We start from the raw sequence: 25,908 nt of genomic DNA, 5'->3' as shown, positions 1-25,908 counted from the left end.
TGAAAGAAGCCAGACACAAAAGCTCACATCTTACATGATTCCATTTATAGGAAATATCCAGATAGGAAAATCCATAGAAACAGAAAGCAGACTGGTGGCTGCCATGGGCTGGGAGGAGAGGGAAATGAGGGGTGACTACCTAATGGGTACAGGGTTTTCCTTAGGGTGATGAAAATGTTCTGGAACTTGACATAGGTTGTACAACACTGCAAAAATGCTAAATGCCACCCAAATGGCACATTTTAAAGTGGTTAATTTTATATTATGTAAATTTCATTTCAATTAAAAAAAAATTGCAACCTCACCAATTAGAGAGTGCCCAGCTCCATGTCCCCCCATAGAACGTGTCTGCCACATCATGGGATTCATGCGGTTCTCTTGTGGGTTGTACATCTCCCCTCCCTACAATGCAAACTCCGCAAAGGCAAGGCTTTCTGTCTGCTTTGATATCACCTCTGGGCCTAGAACAGGCCTGGAACAAAGTAGGTCTTGGCCAAACATTTGTTGAATAAATAGACAAAGGTATGACCTCTTTAATGCTTCATTAGTAAAACATCCTCTCTGTTTCTCAAATACCAAACTAAAGGGAGACGATTTGTTCAAAAATAGGATTAAAGAGCCAGTATGGTCTAATCCAAAGTAAATTTTAAAATAGGGGAAGAAAAGTGGCCTGTATCCCATCAGAATTCCAGTTTACAATGTGGAAAGCAAACGAACAGCCTGACGAGGATTTAGAGGATCAGAACGCTGGTATCCAGTGCTAAGCACTGGGGTCGTTTTTAATTTGCAAGGATTAGAAATGTCAACAAACATCGCATTTTCCTCTAAATTCTAGAAGATAAATTAGCGCATTGATTTCTGCTAGAAGGAAGCTGGAAAAACAAGGCCTCTAACACACGCTCTGTTTCTGCACACGCACATACGTTCTGCATATGGATTCAACCAAAGGAAACATACGAGACTTCAATTAAAAAAAAAAAATGGAGACGCTGTGAATCAGAGGGCACATACCAATGAGCTCCTTATTCCTGACGTCCAAGGCCATGTTCCGGAGCGCCGTGGCCACCGCACACACCACACGGTCATTGTCTATGCGCAGCAGCTCCACCAGGATGGGCAGGCCTTTCTCTTTCCGGACAGCAGCTCGGATATATACCGACCACTGCAAATGAGGGGAGGCAAGGATGTTAGGAGCTGGGGTGGAAACCCTGCAAGCAAACAGCACGTGTGGGTTTTCAGACTGCCGTCTACAGGCGCCAGAAGGATGGAATTATCAGGACCTCGCTGTAGAATGGATTGAGTGTGTTCAACATGTATTTAAATGTTTTGACTTTATTTCTGCCTCCAACATGGGATAAAGGTTTCAGCGTTAATCAGTTAACCACACTTCATTTCTCTGGTCCCAGCCTTCTCAGTCCATGAGTTAGAAAGACATTTGCATGCTGTCTATGCTTAATATTTTAAGATATGGAGGTTTGGGACAGGAAGCGCTGGCTATGTGACATTAGGAGGAATTTTTTAAAAAAGTATCTTGGAAAAAAGTAGAAAATGCTAAAAGATAGAGTGTAGGTGATTTTTAAAAAGAGACTTGAATTTGGAGGTGGGGTTGCAAGACGAGTTACAGAAAGTACTGTCAATTAAGTTGTTTGCTGAATAATTAGGAGGAAATAAATCAGAAAATGGCAGGGGTGAGGAGGTAAATATGACACTGAAGATTAAGAGTGAAAACTGTAAAATTTTAAAAAATCGAAATGCATTACATCTAGAGCCATAATTCAGTGTCTAACTTATAAGGTCAGCATACAATTTGTTTTGGGTTGACGGTCATTGGCCTTAGTAGAACACACCTAAGGCTTTTTACAGAAATGTACTTGCAGTATCAGGACGATAAAGCACTCAGATTCATTTAATGGAGTACAGGTAGGCTCAGGTTTTCCAGACACCTGCGTACATAAACTTTATACTCTTGTGTTGTATTCCAGAGAAGAGCGTGGGCCATAAATATCAACCACTATAAGGGTTTACTCTGTTGCAATTTCATTTATGATCTATGAAAATTAAATTCATAACATGAGGTTTTGGATTCTGTGGCAGAGTCCTCTTGGGGAACCACCAAAGGTAGACAAAGCTCCCACCCCTCCCCTCCAGGCCCCTCCACCCCCTTTCCCCTTTGGGGCAGGCACCCCAGAGCTGGCTCTCACCTGTGGCAGGCAGGGAGCCCCCTCTGGCAGTGAACGTAGGGCATATGCCATGCCTGCCACATCCTCAGCCCAGCCCTGCATGAAATATGAGATTAAAAAAACACACAACTTCATCCCGTCCTACGTTAGAGAAGTCACATTCACATAGTTTCTTATCACCATCAACTCAGACCATATGCTTTTCTCCTGCCCCTATTCTGTGGTGGGAAAGCACAGGAATGTGCCAAAGCATCTCTTGATTGTGATGAACTATTTCATTTCACAGGAACTCACTAAAGCATCTCTTGATTGTAATTAACTATTTCATAGCCTCAATCTCAGGGAGCAAAGAAATGAATGGTTGGAAAGCCTTAGATATGGAAAAATCTCAAGGTTTGGAAGCTCCTTATTGAAATTTGGCTGTCAGGATGGGATATCCCTTCTAAGGGAAGGAGATTCATGAAGACAGCTCGAAAGCTCCGTCACGTCCACGGGAAATTTCATTTGCCTTTTCACATGCTGAGACATGATTTTCATCTGCCTCCTCCACTACTTGTGAACCTTTTGGTCTCCAGGGCCCAGAAGAGACTAGACACCTGGGCTTCTGCAGCCCTTTCATTGTTGGGTTCTTCTCTAAAACTAAGGAGGGACGCTAGAAAAAGGAAGAAAATGGAAATCAGAGTGGGGGGATCAACATTTCCATACTGTAAGGTGAACATCAACAATACACGTTAACACTGGGGAGATATCCTGGGCCTTTTGAGAGACCAGAGGGGATGTTTTTGGAACTCGGGCAAGCTGAAGCATGGGCCCAAAGATGACCTCTTTCCCAGAACCACCTCATCCCAGAGCCTGGATGCCGGCTTGTACATTAGTGATCTCTTCTAATCCCCCGAACTCCTGGGAGAGTGACAGTATTGTTCTTATTGTATAGATGAAGAAATCTAGACACAAAGGTATAAACAGCCTGCCCACAGGTGTCACCTGTGCCCTTGACCCTCAGTCCTCTTCCTCGAAATCTGCTCTCTGTGATGCTGACAATATTTCCTCCTCTGCCATCGTCTCATTCTGCCTTGCCTAAACCTCTGTGCTCCGTCTCCCAGAAACTGCCTTCCCTTCCCCTCCATCCTTCCCAATATTGACAGAGGAGACCCTGGCCATATTTGAAATAAACCAATAAAGGGAGGCTATAACTTACTTTTTGCTCCTTAGAAGTCTAGCTATTATATCCCTTCATGCTGGATGAAAACATGATTTGGTGTTTGGAAAAGAACGAGTCCTTCAGCTTTGCTGAGAACTGATTTGAGAGTAACAACAAATGCTGTGCATGGCCAAGGTACATCTTTTGGTACGAGAAAATGGGCAGCGGTAACATGTTCGAAGTGAAAAGGGAAAACCAGACAATGGATCTGATCTTATGTTATCGATGCATTGAAAATAAACTTTATTTTGAAACTTTCAGGTGTGTGTGTGTTTGCATATGTATGGAAAATCCCCAATATTAGCTCAGTATATGACAATGCAGGATAAATTATTTACATTTCATTCATAAGATGTTGCAAGTTTACATGCAAGGATAGTGATGCTTTTTAAGTAGCAGCTGAGCAGTCTTGGAATAGGTTATGTATAACCCACGTGTGAACCTATGTGTAATCCAACAAGAAGGAGTAAAGACAGCACAGAGGTGGAAAGAGAGAAAGGCATGATACAGTATTTGGGAAATGGGGAATATTTCCCAAGTGCACTCAACAGAGAAGTGCGAGGCTCATACAGAGTTTTTCCAAAAGAGAAGTGAGTTACCTCGAACAGTACTGCAGCCCCTGGCGTTAGCAAAGTGTGTGAGTTGCTGAGAGCTTCATAATGGAAACAAAAGCAGAAGTATCACTGGCATGAAACTAGATGAACAAGAGAGGTAAGTGTACCTTAACTCATTATGGTTGAGGTGAAAATCTTTGGACAGAACTTGACTTTTTGCAAACAGAATGAGAGCATCACGCACTGAGCCTACCAGTGAAGAGGGAAGGCACAAAGCTGGTGGACCAGGAAGGCTTTAAGAAGAATGGTGCCTGAGCTGAAGAGAGGTTGCTTGATGATTCAAAAGGAGAAGGAGGATGAGAAAGAAGAGATGAAGGAGGGACAGGAGGAAGAGGAGAAGGGGGAGGATGAGGGGGAGGAGGAGGGGGAGTATGGGGAGGGGGAGGAGGAGGGGGAGTATGGGGAGAGGGAGGAGGAGGAAGATCTGGTCCAGGAGAAAGCAGCTTACAAACAGGACCCAAATTGTTCCTGGTGAGATACTTTCCCAATGAGAACCTCAAAAGGGTTATAAGCCCTCAAAATAATCTCAGCTAAAACACACAAGACTTAAACCAAATGTCAGGCACTGCTCTCATTTCTTTACTTGTACTAACTCATTTAGTCCTCATCTCAATTCTATGCAGTGGGCACTACTGTTACTCCCATTAGACAGATGAGAAAAGGTCACACAACTTACAGATGCTCAACCAGGTCTCGAACCCAGGGAGCAGTGCCCTGGCGTTGGTGTGGTTGACTGCCATTCTCATCTGCCTCTCAGAAAGAAAGTTAGGCAATCTGCACTCATAGTTGATCTAATCCTGTACAAATTCACGGGTTCGCCTTGGTGTAACAATTCATGTTATTATTTTAGTCTTCCAATAACCCACCTGGCACTCCTCTAAACTCCCGAGTTAAACACCCTTCTAGTACTGTCAATGGAGCTACTGGATATTTCAATCTGGTCTTGAGAACAACCTGCTAGGATCTAGCAAATCTGAGACAAGAAGTCACGTATAATTAGAATGACAGTGAAGATGGTCTTGTATCAGGAAAGGATGGCTTCTATTTGCTTGTGATGGGACAACAATTTGAAACAATAAATGCTGTTCCTTGTCCTCCTTGCCCATGGCTCTTCCTGGAGAGAGGCTCCACCATGATTTGGTCTGATGAGGTGATATCAGGATGGGGCAGATATTTAGTGTTTAAGGCTAGAAGGCACAGGTGCAGGTGAAAGACGGGACAGACTTGAAAGGGGGTGAGAACAGGTAGAAAGTGTTATGACCCCCTCCTCAGATCCCACACTGAGCTTCCAATCAGGATCCAGGATCCAGGCTGGAGAGGAAGCAGGAGATGTGAAAGCATCTTGGGGAGCTGCCACCTGAAGTGCCCCTGGACTGGTCCTCCTCCTCAGTGTGTGAGGGGCTGGTGATAAAATCCCCTGGGAGACAGAAGAGAAGAGACTGGACAGAAACACTGCTGCCCTTCCTGCACCTCAGCGCTGGTTGCACAAGACCCAGGAAGTCCCATCATGAATCATGATGGAATGGGGGCCACACAGCAGGAATGGCAATATGACTTGCTGGGCAGAAGAGGATTCCTGTGGCCCCAGTGTGGCACAGGGTGGCCCCTGAGTGTTTCTGTGGTCTTGAGTGGGTGTGCTGTGTAAGTTAGCCAGGGACAAAGGCTAAGAAAAAAGGCTGCAGAAGGGTCAGTTGGTCAGGTGGTTAGGATGAATCAGAATGGCAGGCATGGACCATGTCTGCCTGGGTTAAGGAGAGGGTGTGCCTGCATCTTAAGGACGCTAAACAGTGGGGAAGGCAGGTCTGGGCCAGGAGAGCACCTTGGACCAGAGACAGTCCAGTCACCAATTGCCTCATCCCATCTGGGAAACCAATAGGACAAGGAGACTTGTCCTGGGCAAGAGGCAGCACAGGAGAGAAATGATTCCAGACAGAAATGAGTACCCAGTCTCCATCCCCTGCAGGGATATGCCTGCAAGACCCCCAAGTTTAGCATCAACCACAGGGGGCAGGAGAAGATGAAGGCTGACAAACATAAATGTGGCCAAGTGTTAAACCTGGAGGGACTGGGAAATAGCTGAATTTGATTGAGTTTGCCAGAAGTGTTTAGATTATGTGTGTTTTTTTCTTTTTTTCCTTTTTTGCATCAGGCAAAATGAGGGCTCCAAGATGGCTTTCAAAAGAGAACATTTCTGGTTGTAGATCTGCACTCTTTTTCTGCTTCTTGCTAGTGGATGACGGCCACAAGAGCAGCCTTGGAAGTCACCCCTTGAAGATGGCAGAACAGCTGTCAGCCTGGGTGGAAAAATTCATGGAGGGGAGCGTCCCTCCTCACTCCCCTTCCCTTCCCTGTTACATCAGGGAAAAGAGCATCTACCTCCTATCTTGTTTGAGGCCTTGCATATTTGGGGGTCTCTTTGCTACAGTTGCTAGAATGCCTCGAAATAACGAAATGGGCTAGTGTGTTAAAATGAACTCTATAATCATTGACTCCCGGCCCTAGATCTTAACTAGTGACGTTGGAAGTGCGCTTCCTCATCCCTGATCTCTTCCTTGTAAAAATGACCCCTGGGACACCCCTGTGCCTTGTGTGTGTGTGTGTGTGTGTGTGTGTGTGTGTGTATACTTGTGTATATACTCCTATTATAGCATCTATCATGTTTTTCTCTGGACTTTTTGTTTACATGTTTATCACCTTGAAAGGGACACAATGGAAGTCACTAAGTCCCATTCATCTCTTCATGTCAATTGTCTTCTAATTTCTGACTCCATTCATCTGTTTATGTTGATTGTCTTCTAATTTTTGGCTCACAGCTGGAGATCAAAAATGTTTAACTGGTGAAAGAAAATGTCAGGTTGATTTCTAGTACCAAGTGTGTATTACTTAACAGCATTCTCCACTGAAAGGCACTACATAAAAAGGATCAAAGCCACTGCAATTAGATAGGACCAGCAAGTTCGAAGCACTTCCACAAAAAGTGTCATCAGGGTTTGAAGAGATCATACATTTCTTTGGGAGTCTCTCCTAAAGCCAAACTCATCCCTCAGTTTCGTGTGTGAGGACAGAACTTTTGATGCAGGGCTTGTGAATGTCTGCTTGTCCTCAGGGCTGGAAGAACACAACACTGAGTGGCACGTCCTGGGACACCACTGCTCTGATCATGCTGGGACAGTTACACTGAACTTCCACATTAGAATTCCTCTGTGTCCCCACTGCTTAGGTAATTAATCATGTCAGCTCCAATGGTTGGCCCACGTCTTAAACTGGGCTCAGAATTTCTTCTACAGGTAGTTTTACAGCTGCTTTAGGAATCCTGGGAGTTTCCTATAGAGACAGGTTGTACCTGCTAGATCCCAAACCCAAATCAACTTTATACATGGTTGGGCCCCCCAAATTTAAAGATGCTCCCTCACTGTCTTCTCACTGGCATTATTGCTGGTGAAAAATCAGCTGTCATCCTTATCTTTGTACGGAACTTGTCTTTTTTCCCTCTGGCTGCTTTTGAGATTTTCTCTTTATTATGGATTTTGAGCTATTTGATTACAAAAAACCTTGGCATAGTTTCTTCATGTTTCCTGAGCTGGGGGTTCCTTGAGCTGCTTGGATATGTGAGTTTGTGGTTTTCATTAAATCTGAAAAACACGGGACCCTTTGGAAGATTTTCAACCATCATTTCTTCAAATATTTTTTTCTGTTCTCTTTCTCCTTTCTCTCTCCTCTGGGAATTCTAATGGCACATATATTAGGTCACCTGAGGCTCACTGATGATCTGTAGTTTTGTTTTTTGTTCCCTCTTTGCATTTCCTTTCGTATAGTTTCTGCTGCCATCTTTAAATTCATTAATCTTTTCTTCAGCAATGTCTAACCTGTTAATCCCATTCCATGTGTTTTTTCATTTCAGTTTATTTTCAACTCTAGATGTTTTATTTGGGACTTTGATATATTTTCCATGTTTCTAATGAACCTTTTGAATGCATGGAGTAGAGTTATAATAACTGCTTGTCTGCTATTTTTAACACTTTTGTTGGTTCCGACTTGGTTTTGAATGATTGATTTTTCTCCTCATTATGAATCATGTTTTCCTCTTTATTTGCTTTTAGGGTTATTTTCAATTGGATGCCAGATATTCTTAATTTTAATGAGTTTGGTGCTGGGTATTTTTGTATTCCTATAGGTATTTTTAAACTTTATTCTAGGATGCAGTTAATTTACTTGGAAACTATTGATCCTTCTGGGTCTTACTTTTAAGATTTGATAGGAAAGAGTAGAGCATGTTTAGTCCAGGGCTAATTAAACCTCAGTACTGAGGTGAGACCCGGGGAGTACTGTACCCAATGACCCATGAATTACGAGGTTTTCCTCCCTGGCTCTTGGGAATCCACACTATCCCCATTGCTGTGCAAGTGCCAAGTTTCATTTTGTCTAATAATTTCAGGAGGTGGTTTCTTTAGCCTTGGGTATTTCCCTTGCGTGTGTGCACTGACAGCTCTGTGTCGAATATTTGAGGGGCATCCTCTGAAGATTTCCAGGGTTCTTTCTCTGTGTGGCTTTCTCCCCTTTGGTGCTCTGTCCCATGAGCTGTAGTCCCCTTGGTCTCCCGAGATTCCCAGTTCCATCTCCTTAGCTCAGAGACTCTGCCGGGCTCCTCCTGGGTTTATAATCTTTGTGCTGGGGTCTGGAAACTCTCTCAAGACAGCGAGCAGGGACAATCATAGGTTCACCTTGTTTATATCCTGTTTCTCTGAGATCACTTTACTCATTGGCTAATGCTTGGTGTTTTAACAACCATTGTTTCACATGTATCTCTGGTTTGTTGCTGCTGCTATTGCTATTGTTATTGCTACTTAAAGGTACTTGGTACTCCATCTTGGCATCTTGGCTGGAAGCGGAAATCCCTTGGCTTTGGCTGTTTCTACAATTTCTGGATGTGATTCTGTAACTCAGCACTTTGCTATTCAATGACAATGATGAAAGTAAAGCCAGACTATCCAAAAATGAGCTTCCTCTCTAGTCAGTTCGGATGCTTGTGGCATTTATAACATAGGTGGAGCCCTTCGCATCAGTACTACTTGCTGGGGTCTTAGAAGCAACCGCCAAGTATTGTGTGATTAGAACCAATGACCTGGTTGTGACCCTGCTCCTCTCCATCTCCTCCTGAGGTTGGACCCATCCTCGTCCTGCCTCAGGCTGGGCATCCCGTCCAAGTGAGTGCATTGTTTCTGGAGACTGCTGATTGGGCAGAGTCCTCAGATAACCTCTGCTTATTCTGGCCCAATTTCTAGCCAGTTAAGCAGGATGCTTTGTGCCCTATTTTCTTCATAATCTTCCACAACTCTATTCCTTTGCATTTAAACCTTACACTTTCTAACATGCTGTTAACTAGGACAAAGATCTTTGTCTTAGATGTTAAGCCATGATTTTTTATTTGTTGCACTCCAGTCATCTGCCCTGGTTCACTTTTAATGATACACTAATTGCTAAGCTACACTAAGTTCAGTGCCCCTCTCCAGGCATTGTCCCTGTCCTTAGAAACAAGTCTCAAATTGCCCAGTTCTCTCATTTTTTATTCATTTGGGCCACATGGCCAGAGATTCTATTTCCTCCTCACTAAATCTACATTGCTATCATGTTACTTCATTAAATATTAACAGATTAATATCCAAGTACCTCTTTACTCCATCTTACTTCAAACATAAATAGTCAAACAATAGATTCTGAGAATAGTCACATTTTAGGGAGAAAACTGACCATATAAAGATATCCAAAATGTTTGACTTAATAGCAAGTACAGATATGTTTCTATAGTTCTAACCCTGAGTTTTCACAGAGTTCAATTACAATAAAAATAACTCATAAATGGGAGTTGAAAGAGCATTCATTCACATTTTGGAACTCTTTAAACTACTATATCCAACTGTTTTAATATTCTGTGACAAACAAAATCATTTTACTGTAAATGAGGAAAAGGTAACCAAAGTCCATGTTAGCTAAAAAAAACATTTCACTTTGCTTCTGCCATTATGTTTTTCTGATGCTCGTAAACCAAGTAATGAGTGTTTTAAAGTTTAAAAAGTATTTGGGGCCATTTTGAAGATCTAGTTTGCTAGTCAATTTGTCACAGAAAAAGAGTGTGCACGATCTCCCCATAAAGAGAAGTTACTGTTTCAGATGATGAGCTCTATAAAAAGCTCTCTCCATGTGAAATTCTGGTGTTTTACCTTCACATTTCTGCTTTTGTTGGGGTCATAAAAGTTAAGGACACTTAACGCCACTGAATTTCAACAGTTGCTATAAAAATACATTCTTAGAACCCTAGCTTTCGGATGGTAACGCTGTCTTGATAAAATCTGATGCTATTGTGTGTCGTCAGTCAATCTTTTAATTCCTCAAGTTTGCTTGTTTTCTTTTTTTCCCTTAAATCAAGCTTTTTTAAAGTAGTGATTTCTTTGGTTTTGCTACAAGTTATACTTGCTCTTTAAAAAATTATAACTATCAGTGTTTGGCTTAATGACAATCTTCTCAAATCATCCCTATAATCTAACTTCCTTCCCACATATTCCCTTACCATTTAATATGGTATGTTACTAAATTATACAAAAGATGATGATAATGTGATTGACCTTTATGCATGCTTCTGTATTTGTATTTTGATAAGAAAACTCTTACATAAGCATATATATTTGTAACTACACACAAATATGCTCTAACAGCCCTTTGCCCAGCCTGAGGACTATCCAATCTGCATAGAGTTATCAGGAAAGCCAGTGCTTCCTATAAGTAAGGTTGACATCCTGAGACTCAAAATTCTACTTTAACCCTTGGGATAAAAGTCTTCCTAAAATGCCTTTTGTCTTCTAAAGTTCCTGGTCATCATTAAACACTTTCTTGATGACAGAGGGTCAGCATTATGACCATCAGCGATTAGAATAAGTGAAACAGCCAAAACACTGAATGGCCTCTGACATTCTTTCTTTCTTGCATCCTTGTATTTACTTTTTCTATCTCTCCTACCTTTTCACTTTGCCATCAGGGTATCTACTCTCCCTTCTTAAGGCAGATCTGTGCGCCTGCTTATGAGTAACTTCTTGCATTTTAAAATTTTTGCTTGAAATATGATGAGGGCTGGGAAATCCAATGATCATAGTAAACTTTCTCTAAAATATAGAACAGCTTTTGAGATGTTGATTTCAGCTGTTCCAGATCATTCTGCCTCTTTCTCAGTGGTCTCTACTCTATTAGTAATAAAAAAAGTAACCAAAGCAATGCATCTGGATATGTGGCAGTAAATGTCACACTGGAGATAACTAAGGTTCAGGTTTATGCACTGAAAACAGTCAGCAAGATGTTATTGCTAGAAAATATTGAGAATTTTTATCAGACTTCTTCTGGAATTCTCATTACATAACCCAAAGTAGGAAAGAATTTTTGAATATTAAAACAGTATAAATCAGTATAAAATAAATTAGTATAAAATAGTAGAAATTGTGAACTTATTGTTTTATTACTCTAAACACCTAAAGACCCAGATACATCTCAGCAGCTTGCCTTGGCTGCTGAGTCTTTAAAGTCCCTGTGTCTTTAATTACCAATTTAAACAGAAAGTCCAGCACTACAGGAATTGTGGAACTGGGCACTGCTATCAAAATCTGCATCCTGAAAAGCACTGATGAGTCTGGAAACTGAAAAGAAAATAGTTCTCCCACAACTCCTTTCTATCAATTTTATATCATATTGATTACATATTCCCATCTAAATCAAAGGACCAAATAGAGAATCACAAAATGTGACCATCTGAAGATGGCCCAGTCACAGTATGCACTGTTAACTGCTTAGTGACTGATAGATGTTTGTAAATATAAAAGACTGTTATCCACAAGAAAGACATCTGGATAGAGACACTAGTTCAGTTACACGCTTGTGTTTGAGTACTATTGCTCAGCCAAGCATAGGGCTGAGCAGGGGGGTGCAAAGAAATAAATGGAACTTGGTTTCTGCCCTTAGAGGTCTTACAGATCAGATTCTCTTCTAGAGGACATTCTTAGTAACTCAACAACGACTCCTGTAAATAAATGAATACTTGGTGACACAGATCCTTACCTGTGGTGTTGAGATGTGGTAGAGTTTTGGTATATAACGTGTCTTTTTTCCTCTGGCTGCTTTTAAGATTATCTCTTTACTACTGACTTTGAGCAACTTGATTATTTTGTACCTTGGTATAACTTTTCATGTTTCTCTTAGAGTTTTTTGAGTTGCTTAGATGTGTGAGTTCATGGTTTTCATTAAATTTGGAAAGTTTTCAACCATTATTTCTTCAAACAGTTTTTTCTGTTCTCTTCCTCCTTTCTTGTTTTGTTTTGGGACACCATTTACACATATGTTGGGCCACTTGAAGCTCACTGATTCATTGTCCTTTTTTTTTTTTTATCTCTTTTTTCTCTGTTTCATTTTGTAGTTTCCAACTGCTGTCTTTCAGTTCACTAATCTTTTCTTCTGTAATGTCTAATCTGCTGTTGATCCCATTCCATGTATTTTTCATTCCAGGTATCATGTTTTCAACTCCAGAAGTTTTATTTGTATCTCTACAGATTTTCCATGATTCCAATTAACTTTTTCAGCACATGGAACATACAGTTTAACTTTTAAAGCAAAGGTTGAAGTCTTACATTCAAAATCCTCTAGAGCTCAAAGACATTTCTCCATTTTTAACTTGCTCTTATAAAAACCTAAGAATTTCTCAAGTAAAATAATAATTCATTAAAAAATCAAAAGATGGCAAATTTGATTTGCCACCATCTAGATGGCTTTGCATCTCAGGTCAGGCTCAGATCTGAAACCCAGAGTCTCTCTTCCCATCCCCTTCTAATCCACCCTCCAGGTCCAGGGAGCTGGGTAGGGACTTGCAGCAACTTAGTGCTCTTGGGTATATACAGTGACAACCCCTTGGCCTATGACATCCTACATCTTTGCATCTAGTGTTGTGACTGATCTGCATGATGTGGGGTAAAGCCACCATGATCGTCTCTGCTTAAAGAAGATGCATCTGAGACACACTGAGGTGCTTTAATTTTCCCATGGCCACAAAGCTTAGAAAGGGTAGAGTCTAGGTTTGAACTGTGATCTGAGTCAAAGCCTCCTAACTTTAGAAGGAGGTTAATGCTGAGGGTGAGTTCAGGGAAGTGACTTCCATTACTATCTCTTTCCTAGTTATGCAAGGCTATACCCTGGCATCGTGTCTGGTGAGACTCTACTTTTGAAGCTTTTCTCTGTTTGAGAGCAAGAGACAAATTCACTTGAAGCCCAGCCCAAACTGAATTCTTAAGGTACAACATTAGTGATGCCTTATGAGCAGGGAGGGAAAGGGATAATTAAATTCATTCCTAAGACTCTCAAAAGAAAGGATGGGCCTGCCATGCATGAGTGAGTAGCCAGCTCCTGGGAAGTATCGTCTGGGGCTGGGACCCCAGAGCTGGAATGTCACATCCAAGAAGGAAAATGCTGCAGCTGAAACTGTAGCAATGGAAAGGAAGATGACAGGAGGAGAGAAGTGACAAGAGGCAGGTACTGGAAGGTATAATAAGAAGGGAATGTATTATTACACGATGATACTGAAGCCAATATGTGCGGTACCCATGGTACCGAGCTTCTGAGAGTTATCTGTAGCTATGTGTCTGTATTAATATTTTTTTAAAGAAAATGAATGGTAAAGAAAAGAGTGATTTATGAATATCCCAAACCCCAGGCATTGATATTAAATGAATGAGAAATGGAAGTTAGAGGTCAAAACTCCCTCACTTGATATTTTCCCCATATGCCCTCATTCTTCTAAGAGGTTACACTCTTTTATGCAATAAGGCAAGTTAGCTCATGTAACTATCAGTGACCAAACTCAAGAATTCTTTGCTACCATGAATTCCTTTCTACCCAAAATGAAGGTCGTGGAATTTTTCCGTGAGAACCGACCAGAAACAATGTGTGTTTATTACAGACCCAGAGAAAAAGACTTCCTAATCTCTTTCTCAATCATACATTTGCTTTACTTTAACCTTTTGCTGAAGATAACTAGCAATACTATTCTGCTCTGTAATCCCAAAATTTAAAAATGCAAGAGGTTCTTTTCCTTTAGGGGCAGGACCGGCTACAACATTACAGGATTCACAGGGGGGTTTATATGAGATATTTGGGTATCAGCTCCCTTAACTGTCAATGACAGTGCTTTGAAAAGCCTCAGCATGTCATGGTCTCCCCTGAAAATGAAGTAGCTCGGCTATACAAATAGAATGGAAAGCATATCACAGCATCTTCAATGACTATACTTACATACATTCCTCTGTGTTTTGTAGCGATCTTCAAGGACCCCTCAGCCCTTAAGAAGAATTTTTAAAAACAATACCTTTCTAAGACCAACAGTTTGATGGAACTGGTCTTTTGAAAAGATTATCAGAAACTTTATTAGAATCGCACTTCTCAAAATTGGACTTCTCATATTTTCTAAGGACCTTCTCATCATTCCAGATTTCTTGTTTATTGTAACAAACTCATCATACCTTCCAGCTCCCTGCAGCCAAGTTCTGCAGGGCGCCTGCTGCCCCTTCCAGCGTGTCTGCATTTGAGCACTCAGAGAGCAGCGTGAGGTAGGGTTTGACTATTGATGGGTGCCACAGCATCTGGATCCCTTTTGGTGGTTCTGCACAGTCTGGAAGAGGTCCTACTCCATCCCACTGGTGGAAGAGAAATGAGAGAGTAAACATCTTTAACATCTGTACACTTCCCAGTATCGCCTTCTGCAAACATCAAAGATGAAAACAAAAGCAGGGTGTCACGACATTTGGTGAGCATCTACTGCAGGTAGGATATGGCATCCACAGTCCAAGGACCACCGGAAATGGGAGAGCCATTCCTGCCCGCTGAGAGCTTACGATGGAGGGTGGAGGGGGTTGGAGCATGTACGTAAGTGAATGTAACTGGTAGTACAATGGCTAAGCGCTCTAAGAACAATTCTAGCACACTGCTACAGGAAAGGAGAAGAGATGGGTTGATTTTGTTTGGGCAGGGTGGAAGAAGGCTACAGATCAAGGCAGCATCCTTTACAGTAAGCATACTACAGGCATAACATAGTAGTTAGTAACTACCGAATGCCCTCACTTCTTATACACAAGTGTTCACTTTGATAAATTCCTATATCACTTGTAAAATACATATTTTGTCATTGCATCCATGGGCATCAAACAAATGACAGAATGGACAAAAGAGATAAAACTGTTATGCTTTATTAGATACACTGACATGAGCCATAGGCAAATTTCGATCTTACAGAAATTCTGATGTTTGCTTTGAACTGAATCTAATAAATAACAGCATATGTCATTAACATTAATTACACATACATTTTAAATTATGGATTATACGCACAAAGTTATATAAGTAGAGCCTTAAAAATGATAGTTATGAAGATCATGTAGCAATTTGGGTAAATGTTTATGACAAAAAAATAAACAAAGCAGGATGCAAAATAGTAGGGGGTTTGTGTTTGATACTAAGTAAAATGCATCATAAAAAATGTAACGATAATAAAAATTTATTAATAAAGTGTTTGTCTTTCATTTTTTCTACATTTAAAATTTTCTGTTCTATTAGTCTTATAATTTAAAAAATATTAAAAGTTCCAATAATGATTCTGATCTTTGATCACATATAGCCTTTTTCTTTCATTAAAAATAAAGGCAATGAGTATAATGAGGGTAGAAATGAAGTAATGTGTGTAGAGAAAATACTCCCATTTTCATTTTTGAGAAAAATCATAGTAAAACAAAAGAATTACTTTATAGTATCAAAGTGGAAATATTAAGTTATTTAACTGCTTATTTGCATTTACTAATGATTGCTTAAAATATAATCTAAAAGACATATATCGATACTAAGCTTTCTCACAGATATTTTACGTACATACATAAATGTGCACGTGTTCATTATATATATATCTATGAAAACAAAATTGTATTTCAGAATGTGTATAAGTTCCTTAGTTCTGAAAATTTACCTGGAAGAAAATATACCTTATGTCCCATCCTTGCAACAAAAATAGAAGTGTTGAAAGAAATAATAAAAAGTTATTTAACAGTCACAATTTCAAAAATTTCATCACTTATTTTCCAAGAGAAAAATTAAAAAGTCATGCCTTCTTTTTCTCAATTATGATACAGCTTAACCTAAGTCAAGGCTAAAGCTCAGAGATGAATGACATCCCATCGATGGATGATGGACATACCATTAAAGGTCATTTTCAATGAGAGTGTCACTCAATCTCAACTTTATAACAAGGACACTCAATGTGGGCATCTTCCTGTTCTTTCAACCAAAGCCACTTCTAAACACTTCAAAGAGGACTTTGCATCTGTGCACAGACTATCAATGAAACCAGCCCATCTCTTTAAACACATTAAAAAAAAAATTGAAAGCGAACTGGACTTGTCACATTGCTCCTGGTTCATTATTTGAGACTGGCTCACTGCACTGGATGGAAAGAGAGTACCAGGCACAGGGAACAGTCCTTTTGTAGCTTTGTTGGCTTAGGTGATGAGGCAGGAGTGATATTGGCTTCTCAAAGCAAGCTCCGGGTATTGAATCTCTCTGCTAGTGCAACAGGAAATGCAAAATTATTTCTTTATTTTTTTCATTTTGTCAACTCCTTAAAACTTTTAAGCTATCATTTTCATATAAAGATTTAGATTTCATATAAAGATTTAGAACTCAATGTGGATGAAATTTCCCTCTCATGTAAGAGCCAAAATAACAGCAGGAGGTAGAAAGAAGTAGTGTTTACATTCTCACTACAACATGTGACAGACAAACTATAAAAAGAGCAAAAAAAGAAGAAAAAAAGCTGTGTTATCATTTGCTGGGTTTCATCTGATTCTTTTTTTGTAACTTCTTTGCCATAAAACAGGATAAATGGCTAAATCAGTAGACAATTTTCTTCCATTCTGACATGTGATCTATGTAGCTCTTACATACATTTTATTACAATCCTTTCTTAGTGGCTACAGAAAGAATCTGAAGGAAATAAAAGGAAAGCTGATGTGAATACGGATTGTCTTTGACGGCAACGAGAGACGTTCAAAGGGGATTCTCTGCTATTTCAGAACACTGATGACACCCTGGCATGTCAATCCACAAGAAAAAGAACTATTTCAAAGCCAGTGTATGTATGCCGCTTTTATCTGGGTAGTTTATTCAAACTTTTATTGAGTTAATAGGGAAAGAAGTATCTATTAACTACGCATTAAAAATAGATTTTCATCACCTATAAAAGACTGGAAGTCTTCTTTAAGAGCTGCGCTAACACGCCTGATGTCATGTCGCCCAGCCAGTCAATACCAAGAGGACTACAGGGCAATGGTGACATCAGGATCAGACTGAAGTCCTGAAACAGTTCTGCACATGCAAACGTTTAATGCCAACCTTCTTCTAGAGTGAAGACCCACAAGAAATCAAGGGATACGCAACTCTTTTACCAAAAAATGAAAATACAGGTACATCATTTACAAATTTAAATACAAGATGATTTATCCTACAATTTCTTCAAAACTGCCACTGGATTGAAGGCAAGCAGGGGCTAAATCTTTAACAAAGTCAAGACACCGATCACCGATCCTGAGAACACAGAACTAAAACTTTTAAATAAGCCTCATGCAAACTGCATTTGTTTTTGACTGTACCTTCAGGGCATATTAGCAAAAATTTTCTAAGAACTTGAAATATGAAAATAATATATAAAGAAACAAAATGTCGTCAAGTCAGGAGGGAGAACTTTCTATGTAATAAAGACAAGGCACAACCAAAAAAGTATTTCCAGGAAACCAACAGGGGCAAAGCTAGCAGAGTGTTTTTTGATTATATTGGCTGCATTAATGCCAAGTTGTGACATAAATACACACACACACACATATATGTGTGTGTTTATATATCTTCATTTATCAGGTTTAAGTTTAAAAATCAAACAGAGGACTTCCCTGGTGGTGCAGTGGTTAAGAATCCACCTGCCAATGCAGGGGACACGGGTTCGATCCCTGGTCCCGGAAGATCCTGCATGCCTTGGAGCAACTAAGCCCGTGTGCCACAACTACTGAGCGCACACACCTAGAGCCTGTGTTCCACAACAAGAGAAGCCACTGCACTGAGAAGCCCACGCACCGCAACAAAGAGTAGCCCCAGCTTGCTGCAATTAGAGAAAGCCCGTATGCAGCAACAGACCCAACACAGCCAATAAATAAATACATACATAAATTTAAAAAATAAAAATCAAACAGACATTAGACAAAGGGAAAGCAACAGAAAAAGGAGAAAGGCATTTGTGGTTTTAAAAAGTTGTATTCCAGCACAGGGGAAATGTTTAGTGAAAATACCCCTTCCTCCTCATAGTTTTACTCCTCAGGCTTGACACTTAAATAAATGTTACTTTATTTTATGCACATTTAAAATTTTATGTTATATCTTAACAAGTAAAACTTTCAAAAGTTCTAGCAGTTCTTGATTCTTAAAGTTATTGCTTAAATATTGACATTATACTTTATGCCGGTCATTCATGTAATTAAACAGGGAAAAAAAAAAAACACCCTGATAATCTCTAGCATTAAAGCTCCTCTTACTCATTGTTTTATTTATAGGAATTTAGAATTTACAAATATATTTTGCAGTTTAAGAAATTAAGGATTGAGTGGGTTATATCAGAGTATTTCAGAGTTTTTCAACGGATAATACTTTGGATTGAATATTCATGTCCCACTCAAATTCATATGTTAAAGCCTAACCCTTAATGTGATGGTATTTAAAGGTGAGGCCTTTGGGAGGTAATTGGGTTTAGATGAGGTCATGAAGCTGGGGCCCCTATGACAGGATTAGCGTCCTGATTAAAGAGATGAATGGACCAGAGCTTCCTCTTTTTGCCATGTAAGGACCAGCAAGAAGATGGCCATCTGTGAATCGGGAAAGAGGTTTTCAATAGATACTGAATCTGCCGGCCCCTGGGACCTCCAGCCTCCAGAAATAAATAAGAAATAAATATCTATTGTGTAAGCCCCCGGGTCTAGGGCATTTTGTTAGAGCAGCCAGAGTCGAGCATGACAGCAGTCACAGCAAGAACTAAGGAAAGTGGTGTCAGTGTTTGCAGGGCCTTCCAGCTACACCCTGGCTTTCCCCCCATGGAAGCTCTTTTGGGGACAGGCTGGCAGCAAAGAAGCAGTGCGTGAGGGAGGATTACGCTGACAGTTGATCACAGAACAAACCAGGAGACTGACTTGTCATCCCAAGGAGTGCCACATCAATAACATATTACCAGCACTTTTTTTTTTTCAGTTATATATATACATATATATTTTTTTCCGTTATGTATATATGTATATTACCAGACTATTTTCCATTATAGGTTATTACAAGATATTGAACGTAGTTCCCTGTGTTATATAGCAAATCCTTATCGCTTAACTATTTTATGTATAGTATTGATAGTTGGTGTCTGTTAATCCCATACTCCTAATTTATCCCTCCCCTCCTTCCCACTTTGGTAACCATAAGTTTGTTTTCTATGTCTGTGAGTCTATTTCTGTTTTGTAAATAAGCTCACCTGTATCATTTTTTAAGACGCCACATATAAGTGATATCATATGATATTTGTCTTTGTCTGACTTACTGCACTCAGCATGACAAACTCTAAGTCCATCCATGTTGCTGCAAATGGTGTCATTTCATTCTTTTTTATGTGTTAGTACTTTTCTCGCCTGGCTTTAAAATGTACGACTGTACAACTAATATCAAAAAACAAATCAGTGAACAGTTTATATTATTCACTTTCCAGAATTGTGAGAATTGAAAATATGTATTCTCTCTCCTAGAAGGCAGTGCTCAAACATTTTTAAAAGTGAAGAGAATAAGAAGCTCGCATGTTAGAAGCCGAAGGTCTGCTGAAATCTTGAGAGATGCTTTCTGATGTGGTCATGGTCAGGGAAGGAGACAGACTCTGGCCACTGACTGCAAGAACACCTGCTTAGGAAGAAAGTCACACAGCTTTGGGAATGGGCTCAGTGTATGGGTTTAAAAAAGAAGCCTTTCTTTAGACTGGCTTTTAATACTTTTACTTCTCCCTAGGGCTTAAATTCTATTGGGTTGGCCAAAAAGTTTGTTCGGGTCTTTCTGTAATATATGAAAAACCTGAACAAACTTTTTGGCCAACCCAATATTTTAACGATTTCTCTCTCAGTTGGTTTGAGGATGGAACCATGGAAGCCATTTGTGCCTTATATGAAGAGAAAGGTCTGACTTAGGGAGAAAAATCAGAAAGTTCAGGGACTTCCCTGGCGGTCCAGTGGTTAGAACACTGCGTTTCCAATGCAGGGGGTGCAGGTTTGGTCCCTGGTTGGGGAACTATGAGCCCACATGCTGCAGCCCCCTCCCCCCCCTAAAATCAGAAAGTTCAAAAACCAGAAAATAAAGATGTCTATACACTTTACAAAGAGACTGTGTAAATGGATTCTTTAGGGGATGGCGCTCACGAGATTAATTATTACATTCATAAAGCCCCTCCTGAATGAGGAGAATTAATGAGGGAATTTCAGCTCCTCCCTCTGAAGGAGCTCACAACTGCCCCAGTCTCTACTTCCAAGGCACTGGGCTGGGTACCATGGAGATGCTAACAATATGTTCTCGCCTGCACAGAAGAAGGGTTTACATTTTGGGAGGAGTGCTAAAACACACAGCTCCTCCTTGTCACATATGCCACAGCCATTCTAGTCTATGTACGGAAAAGAGCTTTCGCTGCTGAATCTTTGCAACACAAATAGGAAAGAAATGCATCTCTGTGGCCTAAATTTCTCTCCCACCGAGGGACCATGACAGTCAACGTGTATGCAGGCTCACTCTTCTTTTTAAGGGATTTCAGTGAAATAAACAGGCCAGAGATGCTGCAAGAGAAAGGGAGTGGATTTGCAGCGACAGGAAAACATTCTGATTTTAAAATCCCACTCTTGCCTCCCAGCTGAAGTTACACATCACAGAAAGGAGGAAGAGAAGATGGCTCTAAAATGGTACACTGTCAGGGAGTGTTCCTTCACGCAGGGCTTGGGTAAATCAGGCTGCAGCCAGTGTTAAATACTTTAAAAGGCAACACCCTACACACAGTCCTCCACTGTTGGCCACTTTTGCTTGACGTGGTTTGAACAGCAGTTACTAATTGATTTTGCCCTGATGGTGTTTCATCATCACGTTCAGCTAATGGGGGGGGGGGGGAGGAGGAAAAAGGGGGGAGGCAGGGAATGGAAGTAATGGTTATTTAAAAAATCTCCAAGTAACTGTCAGAAGCCAAAAGAGAAATGATTTTTGTGATGACGCGTGGGGATTTGGAAGAAAAGGGTAGCTCGGGTGTCTGACTTCCCCTGGGAGATATTCAGAAGACGTCAATTACAGGAAGGCTGAACTCGTGGAAAGAGTGGACCGAGGTGACGGCAAGTGACTTGTATTCATGTAGCATGTGTGTCTCCAGGCTCTCTCTGCAAAAGATATGGGGAATTTTGCATGTCAGAGATTAGAAACCTGTCTTAAAGGCGAGGTCAGCTATGGCGTTTCCCATCAAGGCTTCAGAACAAAAGAGCTGCAGGGACAGCCTTGCTGACTCACCTCTGTGCCCGTGTGGGCAGCACATCCCTCAGGAGGAGGCGGGAAGGAGGCTGGTGATACTGCCGGCTCCAGAGGTTGGCACAAGGCGGCCACTGTGCTGTGGCCCCCGGAGGAGAGTTATCAAGGCTGGTCCGCATCACCGGGCTCCCCTGCTGCCTCCCCAAGTCATCCTGATGCAACCAACTGGAACGCTAGTAATGCTCACGTAAAATTCTCTCTGCTCCTAACTGCTCATCCACATCAAGGGAAACCGAGGCTGTGACCCACCCCACTACCTGCCTGTTCAAGAGGCTCTATCCCTGACTCGCAACTTCCTTCAGGTGGTCCTGTAGTCTTGTTTGTTTATATCTTTGGTGATACGTCCCTCAAAGACAGTCTAATACAGTGGTTTTCAACTGGGGTGATTTTAACTCCTAAGGGGACATCTGGCAAAGTCTGGACACATTTTTGGTTGTCACATCTAGGGAAAGGGGGGTTATTGATTGGTGTCTACTGGGTAGAAGCCAGGGATGCCGATAAACATCCCACAGTGCCCAGGACAGCCCCACAACAGGGAATTATCCTGTGTCAACAGTGCCAAGATAGAGAAACCCAGGTCTGGTCTGTAAGACTCAGGGTATTGACTGATGGCATGGAGTACTCAATGGTAAAATGTAAATACAAACTAAACAAGACACCAAAAATAGAGTGTTAAGTCTGTAAACTCGCTGAAAGTGGAAGAGCAGCATTTCTAGGTGATGGGATATATTTTATATGAGAGGCGCAGAAGAAGAAGCATCTCACTCATTCACGGGGAGGGACAAAGGATAGTCACCGCACAAAAATGGGCAGCCGCGACCTTTGCGGGCACATGCGATTTATTGCTTCGAGGACATGAAATACCATGTCTTGAGTCACCAAGCTCCTGGCATATGGTGAGGTGACAGCAGAACGAGACTGCACTGCTACCAGCCGTGAGGGATGAGTGGCAGCTGAAATCAGCAGATGGTTAGAAAGGAAATGGTATTAAGCCACAAACGAGAAAGTATGGTTACTAATAAGGAAATGAAAACTGCTTGGAAGAAAAAAAAACCTGTGATATGAGGAAACGAGGGCTTAAAAGCATCAAGAATGTCACAAAGGGCAGGTCCATCAGGTGATAAAGTAAATCAAAATGTGCTCCCACCATTGCTGGCATCCAGAGTGATTAGGATAAATTTTGGTTTATGTAGCCCAAGCCTTAAAAGCATTCTTTTGGTCTCGGCATTTTACTTTTAAGAATTTATCTTTGAGAAGTGATTAAGGACGTAGGTGAGATTTAACTGCACGGATGTTTATTGCAGTTGATGCTAGTTACAGTTGGGGACCATCCTAATTTTCTGATCATCGGGGATTGGTTCCTACAACATGGTGTACCCCTCCTATGGAATTCTTGGTAGCCCTTCCATATTTTGGTGTAGGTAGCTATTTATTGACAAAGAGAGAGGGCATGCAGAGTCAAGTGATAAAATGTCTACAACAGCACGCAGAGTGAGGCAGGGTGAGGCAGGGCAGGTGTCGTGCCCACACCTGTTCTTCCCTTCCCAGTGGGGAGCCAGTCACCTGGCTGCAGGTAATCAGTGGCTACCGTCTGCAGAGGATGTGCAAACAGCAAAATGCATAAACGTTGGTCTTTTTTATTACTATGTGTAGACAATTCTAAACAATTTCAATGATAAAATACCCCTCCTTACAGAGGTAGAGAACTCCTACTGCACCCCCTTGTATGCCACTGCACCCCTTTCCCTTTGGCTAAGAGAATGCCCAAGGTTCACCTAAGGTCACAGTTGCCCCACAAAAATACTACACTTCCCAGTCGCCCCTGCAACTCAGGTGCTAATGTGTCCCATCCAGACCGAGGGGGTGTAGGCCCCAGTGATGTGTGTGACATCCGAGGCGGGGGGGTCCCAGAGGACAGGGCACTCCCCTCCATCTTCTTGCCTCCATTTCTGCCCCTGGACTTGGATGTGAAAAGCCATCTTTGGACCATGAGAAGGAGGGCAGCATCCTAAAGAGGAGAGCATGGCAGATCTAAGGAGCCTCCGGAGATACTGCAGACCAGAGCCACCAGCAGTGCCGACTTTCACGTTAGTGGGGAATACGCTTGTCTACTCTAAGTCACTGTGAACTTGGCCGTCTGATATGGTATGACGTGTCTAACTCATACTCTAACCAATGTCGTATAATTGTATTTTGAAAGGTTAAACAAAGGTATGCATAAATACAGAGAGCAAGATCAGAAAGGCCCAGGTATCAATTGTTATGTGGCTTGCAGTAGAAGGGAAGAAGGTGGAGGTGTGTGTGTTATTTTCTTCTTGTAGCTTATTGCTATTTTACTCTTATGTTATTTACATATATATGTGCATGTATTTCTTTTAATAAATATAAATATTTATACAAATTTTTGAAGTTACTTAAAATATTTTTATAAATATAATCTTTTTATTTACAATTAATATCTATTTTGTCTTAAATAAGGAGAAATTTATTTAAAATTTAAGTAAGCTTAAAATTCAAATCTTCAATGTACTGATTTAAACTAGCAATAAAATTCATTTCTGTGCTTTGGGACATTGATCGCTATTTAGTCTCAGAATCTCACTTTCGGGCCAACAGCAGCCATGTGACACAGTGGGCTGTGTGTGAGGCTCTTGGGGTGACTCCCAGGACAAAGTCCTGAAATCCAAGGAAACCTTTCAGGAAATGGGATTTCATGGCATCTAATCCCATTTACGTATGTCACATACTGACACCTTCAGAACTAAGCATTTTTTCGTCTGGCGTGATCAAAGTACTGCTTCTCCAGGGATACTCTGAGATACACGCATAGACACGTGTTGACATGCAGCACACGCTCTGAGATGATTATCATGATATAGAACGTTCATTAGGTTTGGTGGTGACTGCAGGGTCAGAAGGTAATAAAATGCCGCACTGCCACGAGAAGCTGAGGAAGAGCTTGAACCACAAACGGAAAGAGAAGGACTATAGAGTACTCCTGGCGCACAGCAGCCCTGGGAGGCCAAGAATCCCAAGAAGAAAATGGTGAGGCTGGGACCACCTACTGGCAACAACCCCACAGCAAAGAGCTAGAGGCCCCAGTGGACCACAGCTGGACCGTCACTCAGCACAGCTGGTGCTGGGCCTTGGGCTAGAAGTCAGAGATGGAAAGAAGACCCACACGGTCCTGCCCCTCAGAAAATTCTCCCTCTAGGAGATCCACTGCTGTTTGCGGCTCATAATGTGAGGAGCAGTGGAGGAGAAGGATAAATAAAACCAGGCGGATGCAGATTAGAGAGCGATTCACTTTCTACTTGGGAGAAGTCTTGAAAGGGTGGAGGTGATGTTTTACTTGGTTTTGAAGGATAATTCTCCAAGTAGTGGAAGGAGGGAAGAGGAACAGAGGAGCAGCATAAGCAGAAGTGGGGGGCTGGGCTGCGGGATGCTAGGATGGGCTGGGAAAGCGTGCAGGGAAAAGGCCTTGAGCTTCTGCTGAGACGCGTCTATTATCGTGGAAGAAATAAGGGGCCTTAGAGGTTTTACACAGAAGCCCAGGACAATTGCTTTCATGGATAAGATATCAAGCTGATATCTTAAGTGAAACTTCCCACTTATCTACGCATTTGGCATCGACAACCTAGAAGAGAGGTGAAAAAGTAATAATATTTACTCTTAAATTGACCGCAGATCTCTACACAAAGATTATCGGGAGAGAGAGAAAGTCAATCATATAAAACTGGTGGCTCAAGAATCATCTTTGAATTCTGAGAGGTTTATTTCCTCACCCAAGTGGATACATACACATCCACATGAACTAAAAAATTCACAGGTGATTCAAGCAGAAGAGAGATTTTTGAGCTCTGGGGATCTTGCTTGTTTTATCAATACTTGTGTTTTTCTCTGTGGGCTTCCCTGTACTCACTTGAGCTCACGCAGAGTAGGTCTTGAAGGCCCAGGTCTGCTCTGGCCAGCAGCCAGCGGTATCCTGTTACCTCTAATCCATGTTTGAGCATCACTGATCCCTGGACACCACTGCAGGAATCTTGGCCTTATCCCAAATCGAAAAAGAAACAAACAAAATGCTTATTTCTACAAAAGGTCGGAAAGTAGATAAATCAATTTTGTCTACTTCTATTTCCCTGGACCTCAGTCTTTGGAGTGCCACCCTTGCCCTGCTGTGCCAGGCTGCTGGTACAAAGCCCTGCCAGAGGCAGTGAGCACCCTGCTAGGT

General features: G+C 41.4%; 1 protein-coding gene across 1 annotated transcript in view; it reads right to left on the bottom strand.

The window, feature by feature from the left end:
* The window catches only part of CTNND2 (catenin delta 2), an 805,106-nt gene that overhangs the window by 110,790 nt on the left and 668,408 nt on the right, over positions 1-25,908 (bottom strand). Inside the window, exons 14-16 of the mRNA XM_057710226.1 lie at positions 14,540-14,713; positions 2,202-2,276; positions 1,012-1,162 (exon numbers count right to left, since the gene is read on the bottom strand). Coding sequence (XP_057566209.1) covers positions 1,012-1,162; positions 2,202-2,276; positions 14,540-14,713 — 400 coding nt within the window. The remainder of the gene's footprint in view (positions 1-1,011; positions 1,163-2,201; positions 2,277-14,539; positions 14,714-25,908) is intronic.

Source organism: Hippopotamus amphibius, chromosome 15 (genome assembly GCF_030028045.1).
Source record: "Hippopotamus amphibius kiboko isolate mHipAmp2 chromosome 15, mHipAmp2.hap2, whole genome shotgun sequence".
In the NCBI taxonomy this organism is placed as follows: Eukaryota; Metazoa; Chordata; class Mammalia; order Artiodactyla; family Hippopotamidae; genus Hippopotamus; species Hippopotamus amphibius.
Note: the sequence above shows the minus strand (reverse complement) of the source record. Positions and strands in the feature narration are given on the sequence as shown.